The 26,184-nt window shown below is 41.2% G+C and overlaps 1 protein-coding gene across 5 annotated transcripts in view; it reads left to right on the top strand.

Moving 5' to 3' along the window:
- Positions 1-26,184, top strand: part of TTC7A (tetratricopeptide repeat domain 7A) — a 172,642-nt gene that overhangs the window by 23,861 nt on the left and 122,597 nt on the right. For all 5 annotated transcript variants that reach the window (XM_055815978.1, XM_055815977.1, XM_055815976.1 and 2 more), the window contains 5 exons: positions 2,281-2,359; positions 5,582-5,742; positions 6,187-6,250; positions 16,293-16,430; positions 16,838-16,921. In XM_055815978.1, coding sequence (XP_055671953.1) covers positions 2,281-2,359; positions 5,582-5,742; positions 6,187-6,250; positions 16,293-16,430; positions 16,838-16,921 — 526 coding nt within the window. The remainder of the gene's footprint in view (positions 1-2,280; positions 2,360-5,581; positions 5,743-6,186; positions 6,251-16,292; positions 16,431-16,837; positions 16,922-26,184) is intronic.

Raw genomic sequence — 26,184 nt, 5'->3', positions numbered from 1 at the left:
TCCTCTTGTGCTTCTACCTTCTGTTGAAGGTACTCATAGAGATCTGTCATGCAGTTCATGGTTTCAACCCTGACTGCTTGCAGATGGGCAGCAATTTGCCATTTGTTCTTTCATTCTCTTCAATGTGTAAGTCCTTTTCCTCTACCCTTCCTCCCCGCAGAGCAAGGTGTTTATGCCATGAAGCTTAACTTGGTTTATGGTCTTGTCTAAAAAGTGGAACTGAAATGGTGCTCCCGTTCTCTGGGAACAAAACTGTCTCTTTAGTGTGTTCTCTTGGGTTTCTGTCTCTTTAAGTATGTGCCAAATGTGGAATTAATTGACTTTGCAAGTGGTCACTAATCTTTCTGATGCGCGTTAGAGGAATTCATTGGTACCTTATTAAGACAAATAGCATTATCCTAACAAGAAATCTAAACATACGGATTTCTTAAAATATTGTATAACTGTTATATGCCACAACTCATCTGTTCAGCCTTTTAAGGAGCCCAAGGAAGAGGAAGCACAGGAAACTCCAGTAGTTTTCAGTAACTGAGGAGTGCAGCTGGGCAGGTGCGTTTTGTTTAGATGGAGGAATTTCTTGATTTTGACTTTCTGATAATACATAGCATGTGAACTATCCTGTTCACAGGATTTCGTGTGACTACTCGTGTACATAAATATCACCATGTGCTTTATTGCTTTCCTCAGTTTAAGGTCCAGAGCTGCATCTTTGTGGGTATATTTTTTCCTAGACGCACAGAAAAGCACCTGGTGTGTTGGCCCTGTAGCTGGAGAGCTTGCTGAAGCATTAGAGTCCAGCTTAAAAAAAAACTTACTTCCCTTGATAAATTCAAAGCACGTCTTTTGTGTAAGAGAGAAAGTGGCGGGGAAAAAAGACAGCCAGCCTCTGACTTTCTCTACAGGGGCAAGTCTCCAGTGTTTTCGCTCTTGACTTACATCGTTGCTTGCCAGTAGATTGCCCACAATTAGGTAATCTACAGGTTACCTGAAGGTTTAAATATGTTGGGATGAATATTGATTGGAAGTAGGACCACAGGCATTTTGCATTCTGTGACTTGCTGACCATAAGCTTTAGGGCAGCATTTTATGTAGCTGATATTTATGGTGAACATGATCAAGTTTTATCCTTCCCAGCATGCACTACCCCACTCCACCCCCAATTATTATTTTTTTAAAATTATTTCTTCAAATGTTTGCCATTGATTCTGGAGTGTAAGGTTTGCGGCGCATGAAGGTGAGTACAAGCGCAGTCTGTACTGCTTATCTGCAAAATTTAATCAGATTGACAGAAAAGGTTGTTATGTTTTGTGGTGCTTTTATTTTTTTTTAATGAAGTCTAGATTTTGTCTGCACAGAAAATTCTCCTGGAATAGGCTGAAGTGACAGTTAATGTACCAGTACAACTGCTTATCTGGTTGCCTTTATTTCAGTACAGCATTGCTCCTTTTCTGTTAGCTTGTATTTCTTTAGGTAGCTTCCACCCTGCAATGAAAATGAGCTAAACTATTTTGTAGTTAACTGTAGTGGTAGAATCATGTCCTTAACCTTGAAGAGCTTATAGGCTGCAAGTGTGTTAAGTAGTATGTCCAATGTTTAATCTTTCCTCTCTGCGTCTGTCTGAGTGCTCAGACACGTGATTAAGATACCATTTGGCAATTAGTCTGCTTTGTTCATGGTGTATGCAAAATAAAGTGATTTCCCGCCCCCTCCCCCCCCCCCCCCCCCCCCAAGTCTAACCACCTTTTAGTGCAGGTTAAGCCGTGCTTGCAGACAGATACTACAACTTAGCCACCTGATAATAAACTGTTTAAACCACTGTAATTTCATCATGTCTGGACCATCAGACACAAGGCATTTAAGCACCACCTAAAAGCAGCCATCATTTAAAAGCATCACATAGGCTTAATATAATTCAAACAAGTACAATCTGTGTGTACGAAGAGGAGATGTGGATGCTCTTGAGAAGAAGCATCTGCTTTATAAAGATGAGCTATGAAAGGCTTCCAAATGTCCCCTCTGTTAGTCAAATGTGAATGTGATCTTCTCTTAGGAAGCCATCTGGAGTAGGCATGCTACAGTCGCTGCCTTACTCAGTGCCATTGTCCTGTCTGTGCCTCGGAGTGACTTGTCTTGCTACTGCACACTCGCTATTAGTGGTTGTTTCATGGGTTTGTTTGAATGTCAAATTTGTTGCCAAGCTTTGGCACATCATAAAAATATATTTTGTCTCCAATGTTTTTCAGGTTTTTAATGTGGTTTTTTTTCCTGCCTTCCCCACAGAAATATCGTGAAAGGAATGAGGAGTCTGCGAGAAATACTACGGACTGTGGAAACAAAAGCCACTCAGACCTTCAAAATGGTAAGAGGAATGGGAGATGGGTAGGTGGGGTAATCTGCTATGCAGGAATTCTGTGTTTATTGACCAATGCAGTAGGACAAAAATGTATTTGTCCTCACCTGATTGATTGCTGCATTTTTTATTTTTTTTTCCTTTTTTTGGAAGTGATGTGTCAAGTGATGCACTTAATTCAGACTGACCTGCCCAACTGAAACCTCCAAGCCTTCAGACCTGGACATGTGGATTGCTTTTGATTTCTCTCTTTTTTTTTTTTTTAATTTTAGTGCATTTTCTAGCCCTGGTAGAAATAGGGATGTATTTAGCTTAACGGTGATGCTCTCAGGTGGTAATGTCTTGTTTTCTTTCTCACTGTTCATTGTGTGCATGCACACCTTTCGCATGTTCGTGTAGAAGCATTAAGTACTTCTGGGTTTTGCAACAAGCAGTGCTTTTCTAGACTCACTTCAGTGGTGTTCCTGTAAAACTCCCTTCGGGACAGTACAGAGTGATTTTAAACTTTGTTTTTATTTCTTTTGTTGGTATCCTACATCCTGTTATCCTGAGAGCCTCTGGTAAAGAAAGCATGGAGAAAGTTATTTATGTGCCTGTTCAACAACTTAGACCTTTAACTGGTTCTTCCCTGTGTCCCCTTTAAGAGATCTTATCCTGAGGTTGCTCAGGAGGTGATGAGGTCAACAGCATGGAGAATAGCAGTCTTGAAAACATGAATGAAACCTCTGCAGCCTAAAAGCATTGATGTTGATATGACTAAACTTGTTTTGTGCTTGATTCAGCTTTGTGTTTTGTGTAATTCTAGAGAAGTTCAGCAAGGGAGGTGGGCGTGGGTTTGCATAGCATTTTGGATATGAAGAGTGCCAGGTTCCAATGGATGGACTGTATGACTAGCTCACGTGCAAATGCAGAGCTAAAATGAAAATGCAAGCAGAAAGTGTATCCTGGGTGCTTTTTTTGCCTAGATTCCTCACGTATGTGTAGTCTGGAACTTTTGTTCTGTATATTAATCTTCTTGTTGCCTTGTATGTTGAATTGAGAATACAGATGCATATGGAAGTGTGTGCAGGGGATTAGAAGATGTGACTTAAATAACTGTGACACTCAAATGGTTGCATCCTTTTCCAGACTGAGATCAGGGTTCAGGGTTTTTTTCTTGCTTGCCTGTTTTATTATTTTGCTGAAATTAGTCTAACCATCTGCTGTTCCTATACCATGACAGAACATGGCACTCATGGTCCTGTCCCTGTGCAACTGGGGAGAGCTGTACAACCCCTGGAGGATTTATCCCTAAGGGGAAATCTGAAGGTGTTAATCCAATAGTTTTTCCTGGGATTTCTATTTTACTGGAAGTTGCATTTGCATTTTCTTGTTTTTAGAGAGCTGTCAAGAGGGCAAAGGGAGGAACGTGCTTAATTAAACAAGTTTTTCAAGCATGAAAGTGAAATACATGTTGGATTTTTTTCCTAATTTGTGGGATCACAGTGTTCTTCAAGCATAATGATGCTTTTTTTTTTTAGCCAAAGGCAGTAATAACATAAATCAAAGTCTTGGCCTGTTCTGGTTTGTTTGGTCTTACTCAAAACAAGAGTGAAGCTAATTTACACAGCTACTGTACTGTATGTTAAAATCAAAGACATTAAAAGTATTTGGTGCTTGCCTTTTGAAAGGCTTATCACAAACTGTACTCCTACTTCTGTGTGAACCAGTAGAGGTCTTTCTGTTGCTGGCATAGTGTTTTCCCCTCCCCCCTAAGACTGTAGGAAAAAATATAGGAGAGTTGGCTCCTCAGGGTAAAACTGACTAAATAATGACACACTGAGACGATAAAATAATACTGGCTAATGTTGCAGGGCCCCAGGCCATTTTGCTCATGGTTATTGCTATAAAAAGCATAGAAAAGCCTAGTTAGAAAAAGAAGGCTCTCTGTAACTTGTCAGTAGGAGTGCATGGAAGGTCTTTGGGTTTTCACGGAGTGTTATGTGGCAGTATTTCTCTGAGACACCATCCTGCATTCAAATCGCTTTGCTGTTTGCTAGGTACATCTATGAAACCTCCCTTTCTGGTGTTTAAGAAACAGCGCACACTACTGTGGCTGCATTTTAGACTAATTCAGTGAATTTGTATGTGGTGAGGTAGATGAAAATAAAGTTCCTGTTACCAGATTCAGAAAAATAACTTTTTCTTTGATGCAAGGTTCTTTAACCTCAGTGTGATTTATTTGGTCCTACAGATGTCGTACCTTAAGTGGAATAATGCTTCAGTTTATCAATCATACCTATCCTGGTATTTAAAAGAACATTAGTTTTGGTGGCCTTGTAACACATCTGAAGGTGTAAATTACATGTAAAAACCCCATACACAATAGTAATTTCCAGAATGTCCAGTCAAGTTCCAGAATAATATTTACAAGTAATAGGACAGAAGGGCTGAAGTTTCAGCCTGCCTCTGTTCTGTGCAGTATTTACTTCACAGCTTACAATGCTGTGCTGCTTAGAATTCATGGAAGATACCACCCAGTTTGATATCTCCATGCTTGTTTGCATGTTTGCCTATTTACAGTGCAAAAAATTAGAGATTTGGTGGGTGGGTAACAAGGACAAATGCCAAAGATAGTTTTGCACCGGCAAGTTAACTTGCTTCCTTTTGGGCCCAGCTTGCCAGCTATGCTTATGAACCAGAAAGCAAATATTTAAGGATCCTCAGCCACTCGATGTTCAAAAAAGTGCATGTGATGTGGCTGTCTCAACACAAAGTTCCTAACCCATTTCTCTCCTCCCTCCATTATTGCAACAAAAAGAGAAGCAGTACCCAGATGAAGCTGTAAAATGCCGCAGGAAGAGCGGTATAAACAGATAACGGGTTGATCTTTTAAACCTAATACAAAAGTAGCTCTGGACTGAGACTTGCATACAAGATTCTGAGGCTGACAATGTTGTGAAGTGACATTATACTCCAACTGTGAGATTGTCTCAGCAGTCCATGTGGCCATTGGTTATCTTCATTTACCAAAACGCCCCTTGCTGTCAGGCCTTGTTGATACTTTTTTCCTACAGCATTGCGAAAAGATATGTAAGTGCAAAAGGCTGGCCTTCTCAGAAGAGGGAAGAAACTGCCACTGCTGTAGACTTTTTAGCAGCTTTTTAGGTGGAACGTGGGGAGGGGTGAACTTTTTGTGTTGGAGAAGGCTTAACTGATATATTTTTTTTCTGTACTGTTCACTATCTCTAGACTGCAGCCAAACAGCTAGCCCAAGTACTTCTCCATTCCCTCAGTGAAGACTGTTACTGGAGCCCTTTATCTGATCCGCTTCCTGAGTTCATGAACAAGGAAGATCAGTCTTACATTAGCAATCTTCTTTGTCGGAGGCCCGAGCTGTACACAGAAGAGAAGTAAGCATTCTTTTTTAATTTTAGTTTACTGGCAGGAGGAAGGAGAGTGTTTGAATACTCTTCAGTACTGCTAATTGTGTCACTGATTCATGTCATGGTTTTGTGTGTTCTTGTGTTTAACTTCCCATCAAAAGCCCCGCTGGAAAAATAAAACATTAAACCTGGAGTGCTTGATTTTTTAATTTTTTTTTTCCCAGGAAGGAGGAAAATCCAGTCAAATAGCTGTCTTTGCTATGAAATGGAAATAATCTATTTATGGTTCAGTATAGCTCATCTAGGATATATTGCAGAGCTTTTAATTGTGTGAACCCGCAAAAGAAGGTATTGCCTGGCAAATGAATTATGCATGACATGTTTCAAGTTACTGCTCCTCTTGTGAAATGAGAGAGAGGCTGACAGGATAACTCTTGACCTTCCTCAGAAAAATGTGTTCTGTCTTTTCAGTGCATACTGCCCTCAAGACAACGTAGAAGAGGCTCTTCTTCTCCTCTTAATCAGTGAATCCATGGTAAGCCAAAAATGAGTTTGTAATACTAATAGCACAAAGGAATAGCTAGTGTTTCCGTGTCAAGTCTTTTGGTTGGTTTTGTTTACAGAGTCTTCCCTAGATAAACAGAAGCAAGGATTTGACCACTGAACAGGGAATGCTATTTATTTCTTTGTTAGTGACATCACTTTTATTAAATGGAATGTTAGCGAGGGGGTTTGGGAATTGTCAAGAACAGTAAGCGACTGCATTCACCACAGCTGTATGCAGGTTCTGACATTGAGATACATTGTCTGTAGACAGATGTTTCCATTCAAAACATCTGTGTGGATTTATGGATCAAGAATGAGAGGCAGGGAGCCTTGCCTAAAGCCAGGCATGAGGGTGGTACTCACTGTTTGGCATTTTCAGGGTACAACGTCCTGCTTATATTCCTTAGTCTGCAGGGATAATATTTTAGCTGTGGCAGTCCTGAATGATCTTTGGCAGTTTGTGAATTCCGATGATACAGGGAGTTTTGTCACATGCAGAAACACCCATAATGAACTGCAGTGAAATAATTAGATTTCCTCTATTTATAACATCAGTTGCTTTAAAAAAATCCCTTTAAGAGGAAGGGAAAAAGGTGGAGAAAAACAACTGCATGGAAAACTGCATGGTAACCCGTGATCGTTTTCATGTTCTGAGATGATGCAAACATTCAGAAAATGTGTAAGGAATATTTTCTGAAAACGTAAGAAAAGTTACTTTCCTTTAAATACTGGGTGGTCACTTGTAGCTCAAAGGTGAGACTTGAAAACCTTGGAGCATCAGTGACCCTCTTGGGAATTTTCAAACGGTTTTCAGACAAGTTGAAAAGAAGTACTGTGGAAATTTTGTTTTGTTTTTTGTCATCTGATTCTTCTGGCTCAAGTCCTTCCTCTTTCCTGCAAACTTCTTCAGAACATGGCATTTTAATACTGTTTGCTTTCAGAATTTGGGGAAAGTATGAAGAGGCAGAACCACCCCAAAATATTAAATTGCCTTAAAAATCACGTACATCAGAGTGTTACTTTGTGGTTTCCCGTGCTTTCTAGATTAAGCCTCTACAGTACATCTGCTTTGTGTTTCCAAGGGCTTTGCTGCAGTTAAAGGGCTTTTCATAATCAGAAGTGGAGACTCCAGGAGCAAGGGCTTGTAGAATACCACATGTGCTTCTATTAAAATCAGGAGAACTTGTGTCAGCATGGCTTGTCAGGGCTGATGCAAGTGGGAGGAGGACCAGGGGTCTGCAGCCCCAGCGACAGTACTGGCTGCTTCAGTTTTCTGGGACAGAGCTTGTAGTCAGAAAGGCCTTGTGGGGCCTTGAACTCTATAATCTTGTTCTGCTGAGGGGAATGAAAGTTATCCCTGTTTTATCCAATAGTGTATAAAATGGTTAAATAGTCCCATAAGTTATGGATGAAGCAGTGTGAAAATACTGTTGATAGGAACTGGACTGCTGTGCTGACTTCAAGGTTAAATAAGTAAGCTTGTGTTTGCTTAAGTGCTGTCTTCTATATATGGGAACTTTCTGGAGGTAGGTGCAAGGCATTTTGATCTGCTGCATATAAAGCACTTAAATAATCAAAGACCCTGTAGCCAAGTACTGCAGGAACCATAGTTGTCTCTGATTTTTGGGAAATGGAACATCTGAGCCTTCCTGTTGCATTAGCAATAGGCTTGCCATGAGTGTATTGTTTTAAGAAAAGTACAGGACAAGTGTATGTAGAAATACATCTGTGTATAGAAATACACTTGGGAACCACAGGAATGTGCTTCCTAAACGAAGGAGCAGAGGGAGCAACCTGATTCTTACATATGTTTGCAATCCATAAATATTTTCCTGTGGTTTTACTATTATGGTACTAAGAAGGGGAAGTTTTATTTAATTAGTTATATGAGACATCTTTGGTGTCAGCTAGTGAGTTTCTCATGTAGAGGTTGGTTTGTTTGAAACTTTTTGGTTTATTTTTTAAAACTTGCTGAAGCTTATGGAAAATGAGTTAACAAGAAGCAGATTTCCAGTTGAGATCTCCCTAATGATATAATGTTAACAATTGAATAAAACTTATTTCCTTCCTGGAGAGAGCGTTAATGGCAAGTGATAAAAGTTTGAGGCAAGTAAGCAACATAGTAGATGTTCCTAGATTGTGGCTGGATTAGGCGTTCTTTCAGTATTTGCAGTTATGAACCCCTTAAAACAGAAGTGTACAATTAGGTTGGCTTGCTGGGAGCTCTCCAGCTTCTCTGACACATTGATTGCTCTGTCACAGCAAAATTCACCAGAAAGGTACTTTTCCTGTCTGATTTTTAAAAAGACAAACGAGCAACCATGCCATTATAACTCTTTTGCAGGACAGTAAAGCCAAACAGCTGCTCCACATGCCTGTTCCTGAATTTTGACACTCCAAAATGGGCTCAAGGGGAACAGAATTGGAGGGAGGGAGGTCAGAAGATTTGTCAGCACGTGGAGGAGACACAGAGAAAAGATGGACTGGGGAGGAACATAAATCATCAGAGAACCTCAAAGTAAATATGTGATAAATTTGATGAAAAGGAGACATGGTAGCTTTTTCAAGAAGTACACATCTGGAACACCTTTCTGCTGCACCAAGCCATACAGAGAGACTAGTGCTAGGTAGTTTGCTGCTGAAATTTTTCTGTCTTGCCTTCCTAAAGTGAAGCTAACATCTACTTCTCCAGGTTCTGTGTGACTCCCCATAAGATGTTAACAGGGGTTATGAGAACTGTTCCTGTAAGGGGGAAAAGGAGAAAAGAAATCGCTTCTAAGGTGTTGTGAGCCAGACCCTACACTCCAGCAAGCCTTCTCTGGCTCTTGTGGTGTTGGGTTCTGGTTTGCGATGCTGCCCCAGCTTTTCTTCATATCCCTTTACCTTGCGTTGGAAGGGAGCCACTCTGCATGTTCTAGTGGGATGAAGTATCTTCTAAGGGGGTAATTAAGGGTTCCTTCAGTGTTTCACTCACTCTGTCTCAGAGCCTAAGTACGTGAAAGTTTTTCAGATGGCCAAATAATATGGTAGCCTCTTTCATACTTTCGAGATGCTTCTGTGGGTATATTAACACTTACAGTTAAAGCTTGGTGCCCATTTCCTCCTGGCGCTCTCCTGAGTTGCCTCTTGTGTTCGTTCTGTCCCAATGAAAATGGGAACCAATTTTCATAATCTAAGGCATCTCAGCAAACAATGACAAGCATCCCAGTTGTTGAGTTTGGCAAGTGTTCCTCCTGCATACCAACTGCTATTTAGTCATGGTGGTTGGCTGTGGAGTTCTCATGAAGGAATCTAGTGAAACAAATCAGGCAGCCTGAAGATTACCACAGTTAGGGCTGTCTTTAGCAGGGCTTGTAGCCTCCTGGCTGAATTCTCATTCTTTATGCATAGCCTGAGTTATGGTATGGATGGGCTGTGTTTGTGAGGGGGAATGCTCTCCTTCATACTAAGGAGAATGCCAGCTGGTGACAGCCTTTACAAGATCAGGCTGTGGTAGAATGATGTGTTCCTATCACATGTTGGAAAAAATGGACTTGCCTATTTTTAACCTGCTAGTTCTCTTATTGAATTTAACCCATCAAAACCAGTGACACTGTGTGTGTGGGGAGAACTGAGGACATATTGTGACCTGCTGCAGTGTGGTTTCTCTGCATCGTGCTGCCAGTGGGAGCGACGCTGGTTCTGCCATCAGGGACTCTGGTACTTTGTGCTTCAGGGCGTAGGCAGGGGAGGTTTGGCAGGACTAACCCTTAGCTGCAGTTTTGTTTATTTTAGTAGCCATTCTCAGGAGTATTCTGAGCTGACTGCACTGTCCCTTAAAATTAGCCAGAAGTTTCTTAGAGCCAGGAACAGAACACTTTCTGTTACTTTTTGTGTTTACTTTTGAGGTGGTTAAGAAAGAAAAAGTTCTTTGTTTGCACTTAGAAACCTTCCTTTCTTGAATCTGAGGTCCAACATACTGTCTAAAATTCAGTCTGGGATTCTGGCTGATGCAGTCCACCAAACATACCAGGTAACATGGATTATTTTTTTTTGGCTCTGTGTTCACATCACTCATACTGGAAATGAAGCTCCTTGTATCCAAAACTAATAAATTCTGTGCCTGTGTAACAAAGATTAGAAATGTCATCCTCATCTTATCTCTGATTTGAATCCCTAAAGGATATTTGACCTTGGAGAGCCTGAGAGCACAGGACAGATGGTGAGGGGGAAAGTAAGATACTGGGACTTGTCCGGTTCTTTTTACTGGTGAGAGCAAACTCATGGCTGTAAGCATGCCTGTAATGGAATAAGATTAGACCCATGTATTTTTAAGCACAGTAATTAAAATCTGTTAGTTCTGCAGTTCCTAGCTTTATAAAATAATACTGTCCAACAAATGGGTTGGCAAAGGAGAAGAATCTCTTGTTGCTTTTGTAGGGTTTTGTGTTGTTATTTTTTTTAATGACACCAAGCCCAGTGATGATACAACAGCTGGACAATCATCGTGAGTATTTTCTTGAGGGCTATTAGACTATGGCTGCTGAAAGAGACAACTGGGGACAGGATTGCCTGCTCTGTTGCTTCCTGCCAAATCACGGCTGTGCACTTACAATAGCAAATCCGACTGTCTAATTGGTCTGCAAGGCAAAGCTATGTGTTTGGGACCTGCAAAGATGGACTGCAGGATTTTTCTAGTGGAAAATACACCACCTCTGTTAATTACCTCTTGAATAAATAGTTCTAATGTGAGTTGCTGGAGTCAGGGTAGAGAGCTTTTTTTCCTCTGCTTTGCAGTAGCAAGTCTTGTTTCCAAACTTGCAAGGACGATGCAAATTCTTGAAGATAGCTTTCTAAAGGCAGAATACTGATATCAAATATACAATTTTATTACCAAAGAGAGTATCTATAAACAAACTTCCTTACTTTCTCAGTCTCCCTTTCTTTTATTTAGTATTGTTGGGCTGTTTAGTCGGGGGGTGGGGGGATGTTTGTCTGTCTTGCTTTCAGTGATGTTTCCGAATTCGTTCTGCTACAGTAAGAGACATTAAAATATACCTGGTGAGAGATAAAATATAGCTATATGGTCAGAGCTGATAACCAATAATAATGGGCTATTTTGATGAGACATCTGAATGGGGTACCAGTAACTTGTGATCTGTTGCTTACCAGAAATGAGACAGATGCCACACAGTTCACAAGGCGGTGAGCTTCCATTTGCTGGGCTTCTGGCCTCAAGTGAAGCAAGTTGCAGTATCTCTGTAAGAGGCATTTCGGGAGTGGCTGGGATATGGTATTTCCTCCCTGTTCCACCTGCTTACCATTTTCACAGCAGCTTTGCAGTCAACCGTGAATATTTTCTTTGTATATGTTAGTGAGGGGGACCTTCTAGTGCTTTTTAGAGATCATCAGTAACTTGGGTGGAAAGTCCAAGGCCTCTTACATGTGAATGGGCCCTTGACATTGCAAAGGATTCATTTATTTTTTTGGCAGTACAGGCAAAGCAGCCAGAATGGAGACCCAAAGGATATGGGCTAACTATTTCCCAGCTGCTAGCAGTAGAGGCATCAATTGCATAATTTCAAAAGCTTGTTGTCAATCTTACACACATAGCATTTGTTTTTCTCTCTTAATGCTAGTATTGAATCACACCAATTACATTATTACAGTACACTGTGTAAAACATGCTGCCGTTCTGTATAGATGGGTTGCAGTGGATCTGGCAATTATGTCTATTATGAAAAGACACAAGTTGAACGTTAGAATGCCCATGAATTAGGGGGCAGGCAGCAGGCACTCATTAAAGATTTTAATTGCTTTCTTTTTCTTCTTTGGAAAAAAAGCAGGGGGAGCCATGTTTCAAAGTGAGCAATTAAAGGATACTTCATAGCTAATTGCTGTGAGAAGGGGCTGCTACGTGGAATATGCTCTATTGTAATTCATGTGATTGCTTGACATTTTATTAAGAAGCACATCATTGTACTGTGGTAAAATTTAATTTTCTGCAGCGTAACTGTGTGCGTAATAACTGCTGAAGTAATGGCTGTTTGGATTTGCTATGGCTCTTTTCCTTTCTACATGTAATAAACATGCCATAAATAAGCTGTAATTATCAGGGTCATTGATGTACAGCAAATCCTCCATGGACAGGTGGCTTATCTAGTTTGCAGGTAAGTGTATTGTGTATGTGGATAGGAAAGCACAAGCTGTCAGTAGCTCAGCAGGGTCATTGGTTAAATTGCAGAGCCCCAGAAAGGCAGATCTCTTCGCTGCTTTCAGAGCCAGCATGGGTCTGAAGGTCCCGTATTGTTGTATTGCTGCAGTTTGGAGCCAGACCTAAAAAGCCCTGCTGAACCCCAATGCTGTGGCCAGCCAGGTTGAACACCTCAGCTGGGCTTCAAGCATGATACAGAGAGATTATAATGCAGAGTGCTGGGTTGGCTTGAGGGTACCAGCCTGTGCTGGAGGAGCCTTTTGGATGTGTGTGGCCTGCAGAACGGGCTGCGTCCCTGGGCTGCGGAACGGGAGAGCTGAAAGTGTGCTTTGTCTTGTATGGTGCACAGTCTGTGCTGAGTGCAGGATGTGGTTTATCTTCGCAAATAGGATTGGTGTCATGTCTGAGCCACCTGTACGCACAGCTAATTGTGTCAAATGCACCCCAAAATACACAAATGCGATGCATCTCTGGGTTGCTCCATTACCTAAGAGTACCTCAAACAAGGGGCATTGACTGTATGTTTTTGCTCTGTGTAATGCAAGTTACACTAACTCCTGATGGTGAAACTCCTGTTGGTAGCATTAGTGACCTTCTCCATCCCACACAAGAGCCTTGAACAGAGGTTCTCTTCTTTTAATGGTGTGACTCACCATCTCTCTCAATCCTGCTTGTGTGCTGTGAGGCATGGCTGTGTGACCATGGGAACAGCTTAAAGGGAAGAGTCACGCTGGGGGTGTTGAAAATGTATTTGTAGCTATGTTTTACTGCTGCTTATAGTGGAGGAGGACAAAGTGATGTGGTAGGACAAATTGGAATTGCTGCTGATATTATTGATACACTGTTTGGAGATCGGTGTTCTTCAAATAACCCTTTTTCCATTGGTGTTCAGGAAAATTACTTGTCTGAAACAACATAAACACAAGTATTGAAAAGATGTTGGTATAAATGGCTTAGAACTTACATATTCTCAAATGCAAAATGAAGTATCTCTCTTGATATGTTTCAGTAAGTAAAATTCCCAATCCAACAGCATCACTGTATGCTTTGTTGCAGTAACTGTACAACTATTTTGCATCTATACTTAATAGCAACTGTCAGGATTTCTCACTGCCAAACTGAAGCTTACAAAACCAAATAGTTAAAGAGAAAAAAATTGGTTAATGGTGATCTGGGTCATGGCACACTTGCTTCTGTGAGGGGCAGACAACAAACATGCCAGTTTCCCTGGGTGGGTTTCAAGCAATAGTGATTCACATTCCCTTCTCTGTAACCCTGTATGTAATGCTGCAGTAGTAAATAATACAGTGAGCCTTAGGATGATGATTACGTTATTGTGTTAGACACTCTCCATGTTTTTGCTACTGTTCAGTTTGTTATAAGGCTTGAATGTTTTGGTTTTGTGTTTTTTATCTCTCTGTGATAATGTGGGAACTCCTTGACATTTTTTTTTTTTTTTTGAGCAGCTGGAACTAGCAACTGGCAATAGATTCAGTATTAAAAAAATAGCTGGGATAAAGTGGTGGATGAATTTGCTCAGTGGCAACTTTTATGCGTGCAAGTATAGAGAGATATATTGCAGAGACCTTCTATGGCTTTGAGAGTTGAAAGCTTGAACAAAATAAGCAGGTTTATGACTGTCTTGGAAAGCATATTAGTCGTGCCTATGCATATGTTGTTTTGAGCTGCTGTCTGCTGAAGTAAAGTACAATATCTACAGTATGTTCAGTATGACTGCAATTTTAGAATGTTGCATCCTTGTAATATATCTTATACTTCTGCTTATTGCAGGATTTGGGCATGTTCTTCTCTCTAGTACCGATATCTATTAGCAGATGTTAATGGGCACTCACCAGTTCTGAATAATTTTCTATCTGTGCTAATGCATCAACTTTAAAAATCATAGCTTGGCACTAGATGGATACTCAGAAAAGCATCAGGTTATAGGTGACTAATGGAAGGCTGATGATGAGATTACAGAGCACGGGGGTGCTATCTCAGTAGCTATTTTCTACAAACAATTGTCATAACAATATAACCGGTGCAGAAAAAATTGTTAATGCTATTGTATATATGTAGGAGGAATCACTCAGCAATAAGGTTCATTCTGTATATGCTTTGCCTTTAACTCTCTGAAGTGGCAATCTCAGAGTTGTTCTGTATATGCCTTTAACTTCTTTTTTCCTTTTAAAGTAGCAGTCTTGGGTTAAATCCAAACAGAGCTTAAACATCTACTTACTACTTTTAATTCCCATTTGTTTAGTTCTGCTAATAAAGAAATTAAATTAAAGAAATAAAGAAGCTGTGCTTCTGTACTCTGGTTGCAGGATTTTCTCTTTGAAGCTGGTTTCATTCTGTCATGCAACCTACTGTTCTGAACTATTTTTTTTTTAAATCACAAATTATGACTTTTTGCAGTAACATGAGGAAAAAAAAATATACTTTTATGGCTACAAGAGTCTGTGTAAGTTTATTTGTGCAAACACTAGACTGAGTCTGACCTGTCAGTTTGCCTTTAACTGTAGTTGCCATTTAGCTCTTGGTTGTGATTGTGTTAGTTGTCAGTAATTGTGTTTGCTGTCTCAGCTGGAGGCTGTGATGAAGAGTGCTTGGAACTGGGGCATTACACAGATAATATCATGATGAAACAGCTGCAGCTTAATCATAATGAAATATGCGTGGGCTTTAAGGGCTGCATATTCTGGAAATTTTTATTACACTTAATTCCCGTGTTTAACCTTTTTAGGAAAAAAAAATCTCCCTGCAATTAGAGAGAAATAGATGTAAGATTATAGTAGTAAGTATTATAAAATATATCTCATAGCCTTCCTGTTTCAGGGAGAGAGCGTTTTGTTTGTCTTTGCCCCAGGTAAAACTGCTAGCAATCTTCCTAATTTTTCTGATCTTTTAGATGTCTAGACCTGAATGTCTGATGTTGCACCCCTTTCAAGCTGAGGAGCCCAGGGCAGTGTATCTGTGCTATCGGTCAGTGCTAGCGCGATGGCATCCAGCACTGCTTGGTGCAGAGGTTAGCCAGTCTAGGTCCTCTGCGTTTGGAGATCGGAGGGACTTTTCAGTTTACTCTGGGATTGGTATCTCCCTCTGTGCTCAGAAAACAGAGGCTGGGGATCTTTTGGTAAATCTGAGTCTATGGCATATGGTATTTGGGGACATCCCTGCTAATTGCTAGACTGATCATTTTCTGTCAAAAGTAGTTTCTTTGTGGTCTAGGCCAAGCAATGCACTGATAGATAATGCAAAATTAACACTTAAAAGATTATTTTTTAAAAAATTACTTCATATTGCGTTGCCCAGACTACTAATTGCATTAAACTGATGACAGGCAAATCTGATTACTAAGGCAACCTGCTCAAATTAAAACATAAAAAAGTAAGTAGCAGAAAAGCACCATGTGTTGTTGAGAAGAAATCAAGTGCAGACACAGAAGATAAAATACGAACCGTGGAAGCAGTTATCACAGTCACAGGCAATTGAAGTAATAAGGAATATGGTTTAAGGATGGCCTTGAATTTCTAATTATTGGGGAAATGGGATCTCGTAGGTCTGTTTCCTAATGCCGTGATTCTGTGAAACAAATCCAGATGAGGTATTCCCAGCAGTTCTGTCTGTATGTACAGCTATCTTCTGGAGTTAGCTTCACGTGGATAAAAAGTAACTCTATTGGAAACACCTTCTTTATGTTGGGATGAGTTAAAAACAAATAATCTCCAGATGATTGTAAACAAAATGTTACGGATGACGGGTGGAACTTCCTGTGAAGGAGTCGGTTCTCCCTTGCTCTTTTGGGGTCTGATGCTTCATTTGTGTCTGTGCCCAGGCAAACCGGGACGCAGTGATCAGCCGAGCCCCAGACCAGCAGGACGACCGAGCTGTCAGCCTCCGGGATGCTTCTGCAGTCTACGACCTGCTCAGCATCACGCTGGGCAGAAGAGGGCAGTATGTCCTGCTTGCCGAGGTACCTCCTCCCAGCTGCTGCGGAAACTTCCACTTCCCCAGCAAAGCCCCCCTTTGCAGTAACTTGCCGGGGAAGGTGAAAATGAGCCACACTAGCTGGCAATTAGCAGAAACAGCTACAAACCTATGGCAGCACAGGCCAAAAACGTACACAAAACTGTTTGAGACGTTAGATAATTTGTGTGTAGGCACTTGAACAAAGTGGCTGTCATTTGAAGTGATGGTGTATGCTAGCAAGCCCCGTTAACTGAGAAGAAGAAAATGATATCGTTAAAAAAAAAAACAAAACACCTGGGCCACAACAGATTGTTTCCCCTGGTTTGATTACTAAGCCAAGCAACAGTCTTGTGACAAAAGATATTAAAACAAAAAAGAAGTCTGATATTTCTCCCAACATTTATTTCTCAGTGCTTGGAAAGAGCCATGAAGTTTGCGTTTGATGAATTTCACCTCTGGTACCAGCTTGCCTTGTCCATGGTGGCTTGTGGAAAGGTAAGGTTCAAACCGAACTTAGAAAGGGAACTTTTTCGTCTGGCAGACTGTAACTAGCTTACTTGTGTTTTGTGGGGGTAGGTGCCATCAGACAGCTATGTGGAATGACAGCGCTCTCCTTTTAGACTCTGATTGCACTTTGTGATCAAATGTGTGGTATTGAGTACTGTTCTTTCCATGTAGTGTTTGCTTCTCATTATCAAGGAGAAAACAGATTTTGTGCGTAGCTGTGGATTGAAAAGCATTATACAGCTGTTCATTCTCTGCAGTTTCAACAAAAATGTGGTTAATGTAAGAAAGATACTGATGTATAAAACTGTCATCAACTCAGTGTCTTTGGGCAGTTACTTAACCTCTCTTTAAGCTGTGGTTTCTCCATCTGATCAAGGAAATGTTAATTTTTTTTCATAGAGAGCTTGCAAGGATTAATATTTTTTAAGTGCTTGGTGCAAAAGATACTGTAGAAAGAGAAGTGATGTGTGAATATTGGCATGGCCATATGTTTTAGAATAAGCATTTTTTTAAGTTAGTGTAGCATTTGTCAAAGTGACCAGTTAACCCCTGAGATGGCTAAAGTCTGGTTGCAAAAGGTAGGCAGAGGCAGCAGAAGCTTTTCTTTTTTAGTCTTAAAAGAGTAGACTTCCTGCAGGAAACATGGATGGTACAGAATTTAGCCTGTTCATTCTGGGGGTCCCCATCTACACTTGTAGGAGGTGTGAGCAAATTAACGCTGTACAGTACTAGACCACTTAATATGGTCCTATATTGTGTGCCCATGGAGTGTAAGGGAATCCACGTGGACCTGGGCAGAGACCACCCACTAGCAGTCATCTGCCAAATGATAACTACTGCCAGCCTTTTATGACTATAAGCTGAGCTGGAAACAGTGGCTTTGACAAGGAAGGGGGAGATGAATATACAGTGGCGTGGTTTTGCAAAGAAGTTATCATCTTGTGATGTATAAACGTCAGCAAAGCTTGGAAGATGTCTGAAGGGATTCCTTCACTTCTGTGAGCACAGGCAAAGCCTTATCTTGGAAGACTGTCAGTTATTATGCGTTACACTTCAAGAAGATGGCAGAGCAGCAAGAGAAGGTCTAATAAAAACCATCAAGAATGGCTAAGGGTATAGTAAGCAGGACTGTGGAAAGATTGAAAGAATTTTTTTTATTTTTTTTTTTTTACCCTAAAGAGAAGAAGAACATCCAAAAGAGAAACAAGTCTTCAAGAGCTCTTAGACAAATTAACCCCTTCTTCTATTGTGGGTAGGACAAGATGTGATGGCTTCCAGTTGCAGCAATACAAATTCATGTTTCTTATTAAGGGGCAAAAAATAAGGATCGTGATACACTGGAAAAAGATTGCCTGTAGAGGTTGTGTGGAGCCTGCATCGCTGGGGATCTGTGGAACACTCTAGACAAATATCAGTCAGCAGTGACCTTACTGTGAGGCACTAGGGGTGTACTTGGTGGGACCTTGCAAACTTTGACTCTGTTCTGGGACTCCAGAGTTGTCTCATAAATCAGCTAGATCTGTTATGATCCAAAGGAGACATCAAAACTTTGACAAAGCATATTAGATCAGCAGGGAGCTGAAGGGAGATGTTTAGTGAGAAGGAGGCTCACAGATTCCTATAGGATTTCAATGCAAGCATTTCAAAATCCCATTCCAAGTATGAAAATGATGGCTAGATTCAATCATGTGTGGGGAAACCTGAAGCTACTGGTGGAATACTTAAACAATGAGCTTGGTGCCATGGCGCTAATTCCTTGGCGCTGGCCTATGTCGAGTTTGGGGTTTACAAGTCAGGTCCAGCTCCCCTTGGCATTCAGCTGGAGTTAGCACGTTTCTGCCCTCTGTGCCTTTGCAAATCCTCTGGATACCTGATCTCTTGATACAGAGAACAACAACTAGATAGTCAATGATGGAAAGGCGCGGTATCTTCCCATAAACACAGGACTTGTCTGGGAACTTCATTGGCTTTACAGGTTGTGTAACCTGTTTCTCAACAGCAAACAATGCTGTAGCTCTAGTGATCTGCCAGGGAGTAAATCTAGATTTTAACTGCGGATGGTTGAGGAGTGTATCCAGAGCGTAATTGTGGTTCAGTCTTAGGTTAGTGTGGAGGAGAGAAACGGGGCCTGATCTTTAGCTTCTAATAATTTCCATGAGAACGCTGTCCTTGTCCTTATGTGTTTGCATACCTCTTTACCTTCCCTAGAAGTTACTAAATGTTTAATACTTAAGGGGGGAGGGGCGGGAAGAGCAACACAAGTATCTGTATCTCTATAACTCTCCTGTCTTTTGAGATTTTTCAAGTATGTCATGTCTTTTTGCCTGTACTTTAAATATTTACAAGGTAAAATGGCCTGATCTTGCCTATTGTTGTAAAAGCTCTAAATGTTCTGAGCCCTACATGTGTCAGAGGGAGTTCCCTTACCCAACAATCCTGTCTGTGCAGTATTTCACTTCTAATCCCAAAGTATTCCTTGACGTTTCCTGTCGTATACTCTGGAATGCGTCATCTTGCTAATGGGAGATGTGGCATACATTTTTACATTGCTTTGCAGCTTGATACCAGGACAGAGTTCATTTAAAAGTAAGTGCTCCCGTGTAGCAGAAAGAACTGATGAGAAAACAGTGTGGTCTGTCTAGACTGCAGGATGCAGAGTACACTTGAGCTTTTATAGGTAGAAGATCTGTTTTCACCTGTCTCAGTCACAGCCAATTCCTGATCTCATTTCTTGGTAATGAAATCTTACATCCTGCAGCGTTACTTGTTCTGCAGTACAGCAAATCATGCTCATAAATCCTGGGACAACAGGAACAGTTTTATTAACCTTTAAATGCTGGAAACTTTGATCTCTCTTTTTTTTAACACATTTTTAGCATTTGCAAACTCTGACCTTCTTAAAAGTGCTGTAAAATCCTATCATGCCCTCTATTCTACACTGCATTTGATGAGTGTTACTTTTATTTTGTATATTCCTCTTCAGATTGAGTCTATCAAGTTGAATTTCAAACTATTTTCTTCCTCTGCCAGCCAAAAAATTGCCAAATGGTGACTGTCATTTTTCACAAGTGATCAGTCTGAATGTCAAGCCCCAGTCACTTGGGCGTATTACTGTATGTAGGCTTGAGTTTGCACATTATTCTAAAAGACATGTCTTAAAAATAGGTACATCAGTTCAGTAAGTTCTTACAGAGCAAGCGAGGCCTTAGAGCTTCATGAAACAGTGAATGAAGAAACTCAGAGAACATAACCTTCCTGTCTGTCTTCCTATCCACTTAAGCGGTGGAAATAATGGAGGGATAGCAGTTTCACTTTCCTGTGCTTCTCAGCAACTTGCATAATGAGAAAGATGGCATGGTCTGGTGGTGGCTTGTTTTTTTTTAACTCACTTTTGGGAATGCATGTATGCTGAGCTGTATGTTTTCTGAACAAAAGGAGCATGTTCATTCAGAAAACTTTTGAAGGGAATTTTAGATGAAATGCTGGGAAAGCCTAGACAATGGCAAAGACGTAGTGACAGATGCCATGTGTCACCAAGTGCAGTTCTGGATAGAAGGTTTAAATCAGTCTAATGCAGCACCTCTGTTCTTCTGAACTGGTGCTGAAAAGCAGAATGCTGAACTCTTCACAGCTGCTTTACATTGCTTCTGCTGGTAATAACCTTTGTGATATGGTAATACGAGAGCCAGAGGCCGAGTGGCCGTAGCAGCTCCCTGGCTCTGCTGCCATGCATAGACAGGCCTGAGTCTGAGTGGCGAGTGGTATGATAGCCAGATGCCACCTGGCAGTCTTCAGGCAATATCAGCCACTGTCCTGCTGCCAGAGTGAAACAAGTCCAGTAGGTTGCATCTGCTTGTCTTGAGATTTTGAGAAAGTGAATTGTATTTAGCAGAATGGGGAAAGAAAGGACCAAACTCTTACTTACAGAATGGGGGAGACTTTTTAGTCTTCACAGCAGTGAGAAGAGAGACAGCCGTTTGGGACAGATCTGTTCTCTGCTGCTGCTTTTCAGCTAAACAGTTTCCGCTGGAGATGGTGGCAGTTACCAGTGCACAGCACTCCTGTGGACTAGGGTGACCGGTCCTGTAGACTAGGCTGCTGACATATCTGAAGTTGGAGGCAAAATTGTCGTAGTGGCTGGGTGACATATTACATGCACAAGGGAAGTGAGACAGGGTCCAGGTCCCTATGCATTTGCAAGCATTTTCCTGGCCTTGGACCAGTTGGGTCAGTTACGTGTTCAGTTGTTTAGATTTCTGTCCCCTTCCACACCAAACAGCCTCACACGGAACCCAGCCTGGGTGTCCCAAAGTGTCACTGAAGCTGTCTGGGAGTAGAAACTCGCAAGTGCATCATGGAATTTGGCTCTAGCTTAGATTGACAGTATGTCAGAAAGTCTTCTAGATCTGCATTGTGACTGTCTTTTTTTATTACCTGTCATACTGCTTAAGGGGAAGATAAACTGATAAAATGCGTGCCTTGAACAACATGAGGCAGCACTGATGTGTCTTTTCTACCTACAACCAAGAAGACAAGATATGTATTTAGTGACATTGATGTGCCATTTTCCTAAGGGCGGTGGGGGAGGGATAGCTGTGAAATTATTCTGTTAACACTTGAGTCTACTTAGTCTAAAAGTGCTAGGTACCCTAATTGAGCCATTCAACTCACAGCAGTCTTACACTGATCTCTCGTGCCTGGTGGATGTTTATTATTATTGTACGCAGTGTATTAAACCATTTTCATGATCATATTTAATGTTTCTGCCCAACATCCCCAGCCAACACAACTTGGTTAGTGAATTAAAAGCTTTAGGATGTGCGTTTCTGGAGAGGAGGGGTGGGGAGTGATACAGCCTCAGACCAGCTGAGGGAAGTCTGGAACGTCTGCTAGGAGAGGATAATCTGCTTTTACCTCTCACCCTATATACTCATTTAGGGGATGAAGTGCAGCAAAAAGTGTAAGGGAGGAGCTCAGGAGCAATTGAAAGGGCTGTCAGGAAGAGCCTCTGTGAGAAGCCAGTGGAGCTGGAAGCAGTTACCTGGAGGGCAAGGGCTGTGCTCAGCAGGCCTTGTGCTGGGATTGTTTGCTGATGGTGGTTTATGTGTTCCTGGGGTGGCTGGTGTGCAGCTGTCCCACCCCGGTCATCCACTGCTGACAGAACACCATCAGCCCAGTGCTTGCCTTAAGGACAGCAATGGCATGACTTCAGAAACAACTGTGGTGTTGCTGACCCTCCCCAGCCCCCGCTGGCCCATGCTGAGGGCACCATAGGGGCCATGGTCAACATTGCTGTGTAGGTACAATGGGTTGACAGCTGGGGGATTTAAGCCTCAGGCATGGTACCTTGCAAAACCAGGCAGATACAGCTGCTTGCAACTACACAAAATGGTCCTCTCTGCTCTTACCCCTTATGTTTGTTCATCTTTAAAGCAAAGAGGTAGAAAGAGTCATGCTTGTCTACCTGAATGGTTTTCTTAATGCTTCAGGAGGTGTCTGGTGTTACACGAAGGGAAATAATCATAACCCTCTTGGCATCTGTCCTTCAGCTGTTTTTCTTCCTGGAGCCAGCCCTGCAGTGTCAGCGTGCTCCCCTTGGCTGCTCAGCAGTTGGAGGCACTGCAGCCCTGCCCAGAGCTTGTGCTGGCAGCATTTTTAGGGTTTTGAAACCAGGCTCACACAGACATGAACTCTGATTTTGGAGCCCTTCGCAAGCTGCTGATACATACAGGTCATAGCCAAACAATGACAAGCTGATGTCTGAGCTGCTCATATCTGTGTTGCACCCAAGAAAAGGAAAGCTTCCCCTTATTTAAACAGTACAGCAAAAGTGGATGTCTCCAACAGCTTCGAGGAGCTTCAAATTTGACTCAGCCATGCCCGTACTGCCAACATACAGCTTTCCAGAAGGTTAGAAGGAAAGTTATAAATAAATTTAATACATAATTCTGCAGCAACAGCAGATGAATTTTATGATTTAGGCTGTTCCTTCTGTTGGTTTCCTTGCAAAAGCTTAGGCTGGTTGCTAGGCAACTGGCATAAAAAAGAAGTACATTTCTCTTTGCATTGCAGGCAGGAACCTTGGGAGCAGCAGAGGCCTCGGACAGCTCCTTAAATAGCATTGCTGGGGAATGAAAGTTAAAATATTGAACGTTCATTGGTTAAAGATCCTGTTACAAAGGTCAGCTGTCTAGGGGATATTCAATAGTTTGGTTTCCTTTGGTGCAAAAGAAAGATTAGAAGGGGATGTGCCTGTGTGCTGTAGATAATACAAAAATGGAAATTTCCAAAGATGCCAGACTGTCGAACAGAATACCTAGGTGGGCTATATAATTGCCTTCAGGCTTAACTCTCTTTTCCTGCCAGAAAGTGTGAAGTGGGGTGTTTGCCACATTAGCAAGGACAAATTTATGCTTATAGATCTTAAAATTTAAGAGGTACTTTAAAAAGTGAATATTTGAAGCTCCTTAACTCCAGTGCTGTAATTTGCTAAACACAATGTAAAAGAAAAGGGGGAGAACTGGTCCCTCTGTTGAGAGAAATAAATGTCTTAGAGGAATAATGTTCATGCTGAGGGATTTGCAGAAATCTAGAAATCCAGTGGAAAGCTAACATCAGAAGAACTAGTTCCAGAGTTATCAATTGCTGGCTCACTGTGTGTTATCTTCCTATGTTGGTTCAAGGTCATTTATAGCTAGATGGCTGCGAATCCCAGGATACAGGCAGTATTAATTCTTGCATAATGATGAAAGATTTCCTCTCCCCTTCCCCACAATCCCTTAGAAATAGTGCAGCTTTTAAAATCAGGCAGGATGATGCTAGAAAGAAAGCAGTAATAGTTGTGGAGATTCATCTGTGTACAAACTGCAAGGTGAATTTGGAATGAAGCTGTCTACCAAAACCACCACCACGAGGAACATTTTTCCCTCTGACTGAAAAGTATTAACCAGAGAAGCAAAAAAAGTAGAAAGGTTTTTGGAACCCTTACAAGAAAAGAGCAACTGTTTATGGTGTGTCAAATCTGCCTGGCATGATTTACTGTCTGGAAATTCTTCCTTTTACTTACATTTGTGGTTTCTTTATCTTTATTCGTTTAAATATGAAACGAATCTCTGATGTCCTTCTTTTGTTGCTTTGGTATGGTGGGAGAGAAGAGGAGGGGGAAAAATGAAAATCGTGTTGGAGTGAGCTAGGAAAGCCAGCATCTGGGCAGTATCGATGTGTTTATAGTAATTGATGGCAAGATCTCTTGAACATTTTGGAAAAGTAAGAAAGAATTAGCTGTAGACAGTTCTTCATTTTGTACCGCTCATGTGCAAGCATCTTTGAGGAGTATGCTTGCATACTTCATTATATAATTAGTAAATGGGGAATGGGAGTTGTTTTGCATTTAGTTACATTTTACTCCCTTACAGGATTCAAAAGCATGGCTGCTGTACTTAGGGGGAAAAGTCGTCTTCAGTGTTCACCTTCCCCAATAGCTTCCTTGTGATTTCTCACTGCAGATCGAGAAGTGTCCCCTATATTTGATGTGGTTGTCCTGGTTTCAGCTGGGATAGTTAATTTTCTTCTTAGTAGCTAGTATAGTGCTGTGTTTTGGCTATGATGTGAGAACAATGTTGATAGCACACTTATGTTTTCAGTTGTTGCTGGGTGATGTTTATGCTGAATCAAGGACTTACACATACATACATCAAGCTTTTTAGAAATCTGTATCAAAAGCAGCCATTTGTCAGTATTACTTGCTACTTCCCAGAAACTACCATTCCTAATTATTTTTTTTCTCATAAATTATTGTGGAGCATGTTTGTGATCTCTGCAGAAGAAACATATTGTGTGCAAGTAGACTAGGTGAGGAAAAAATTGACAGAGAACAGCAGCTTCCTATGAATGCTGGATTTAAATATGGAACAGTAGTGTCATGTCCTTCCCTGTCTCCATTGCAAAAAAAACCCATGAAGTTGCTGGTATGTGAAGAATGGAAATGCCCAACTTGGGTAACTGAAGTTTCTAAGTCCTTTACACAGTTAACTACTTTTTTTTTTTTTTTTTTTTGATGGCTGAACATTCCCCTTAAAGCAGCATTTTCACTCCATAACCTGATTTGAGCTCTGTGCTGCTTTGGTCACAACAAGGGGAAGGATGGTCTTGAATCTCCTTAAACCTGATGAGGATCCCAAGGCTGAGAACAACTCCTGCATTAGACCTCCCATCAACAAAGTAGAAACCCCCATGAGGCAGCTGTTGGCAAGCCTGCCATTTCTTTAAACCGTGTCTGTTTAATGGGTTTGTGTGTGTTTGGGGGAACTTAAAAGCCTTTTTCCCAGAGAGAGGCCAAATGAGACCCAGAGGCAGATCTCTAGCTTTCTGAAATCCTTGGGAACTGGTTGCAGTGCAATTATTATAATCCAGCAATTAACAAGCTAAACAGAAAGAACTTAAACCCTGGCTTGCATTTTGATGTGAGCCCCTCTGATGCTTGGAATTATGAGTAGGAAGCATGCACTCACTTGGAGTTCAAGCTCTGCTCTTCTCAAAACATGCCTCACCAATAAATCTAATTATTATTGCCTTGCAGTGAATCTCACAAACAATGCGCTTGGCTGCCTGGTCCACCCACGCTAAGTGAAAGAATATGTACATTTTAATTATCAGATTATTCCAATGTTACACAAACACTGTTTCATATTAAATATTTTTACAAACCAGTGACATCTGTATTCAATACTGAGTAGATGATATTTGTTCCCTGCCTATTAAGGTCTGTAATTAATGTATTTTAAACACCTTGATATTATATATCAAGCCAGTCTCCCCTAAGTAAGGTCGCTGTGGGAGTGGGATTTTCTTTCTCCTGTTATTCCATGGCTAATGTTTTCATCATCTATATGTAATTTCTGCTGAGTAAAGTTTTCAAGGTGAAATTATATAGATCTCTTGAATTTCTAAAATGCAGCTGAAGAGAAAGGCTTCATGTCACCCTGTTTGTAAAACCACTTCTTCTCCATACATTTAATTTTATAAACTTCTTTAAAGTGACATAACTTTGTAAATGCTTTAGAAGCAGTGTGGAAACTGTGGCTTTCACTCTCTAAATCTGTGTTCAGAAGCTCCTGAGTGCATGTGATAAAGTAACTCCACATGAGGTGTTGGAGCGTAGGCACAGGGTGGGACTTTCTGCTTTGCAGTGTTCGGTAGTCACTGTTTTGCAGTTGCCTCCTGCACAGACTCAGGACAGACAAGAGAACCAC

Source organism: Falco peregrinus, chromosome 11 (assembly GCF_023634155.1).
Source record: "Falco peregrinus isolate bFalPer1 chromosome 11, bFalPer1.pri, whole genome shotgun sequence".
NCBI lineage: Eukaryota > Metazoa > Chordata > Aves > Falconiformes > Falconidae > Falco > Falco peregrinus.
Note: the sequence above shows the minus strand (reverse complement) of the source record. Positions and strands in the feature narration are given on the sequence as shown.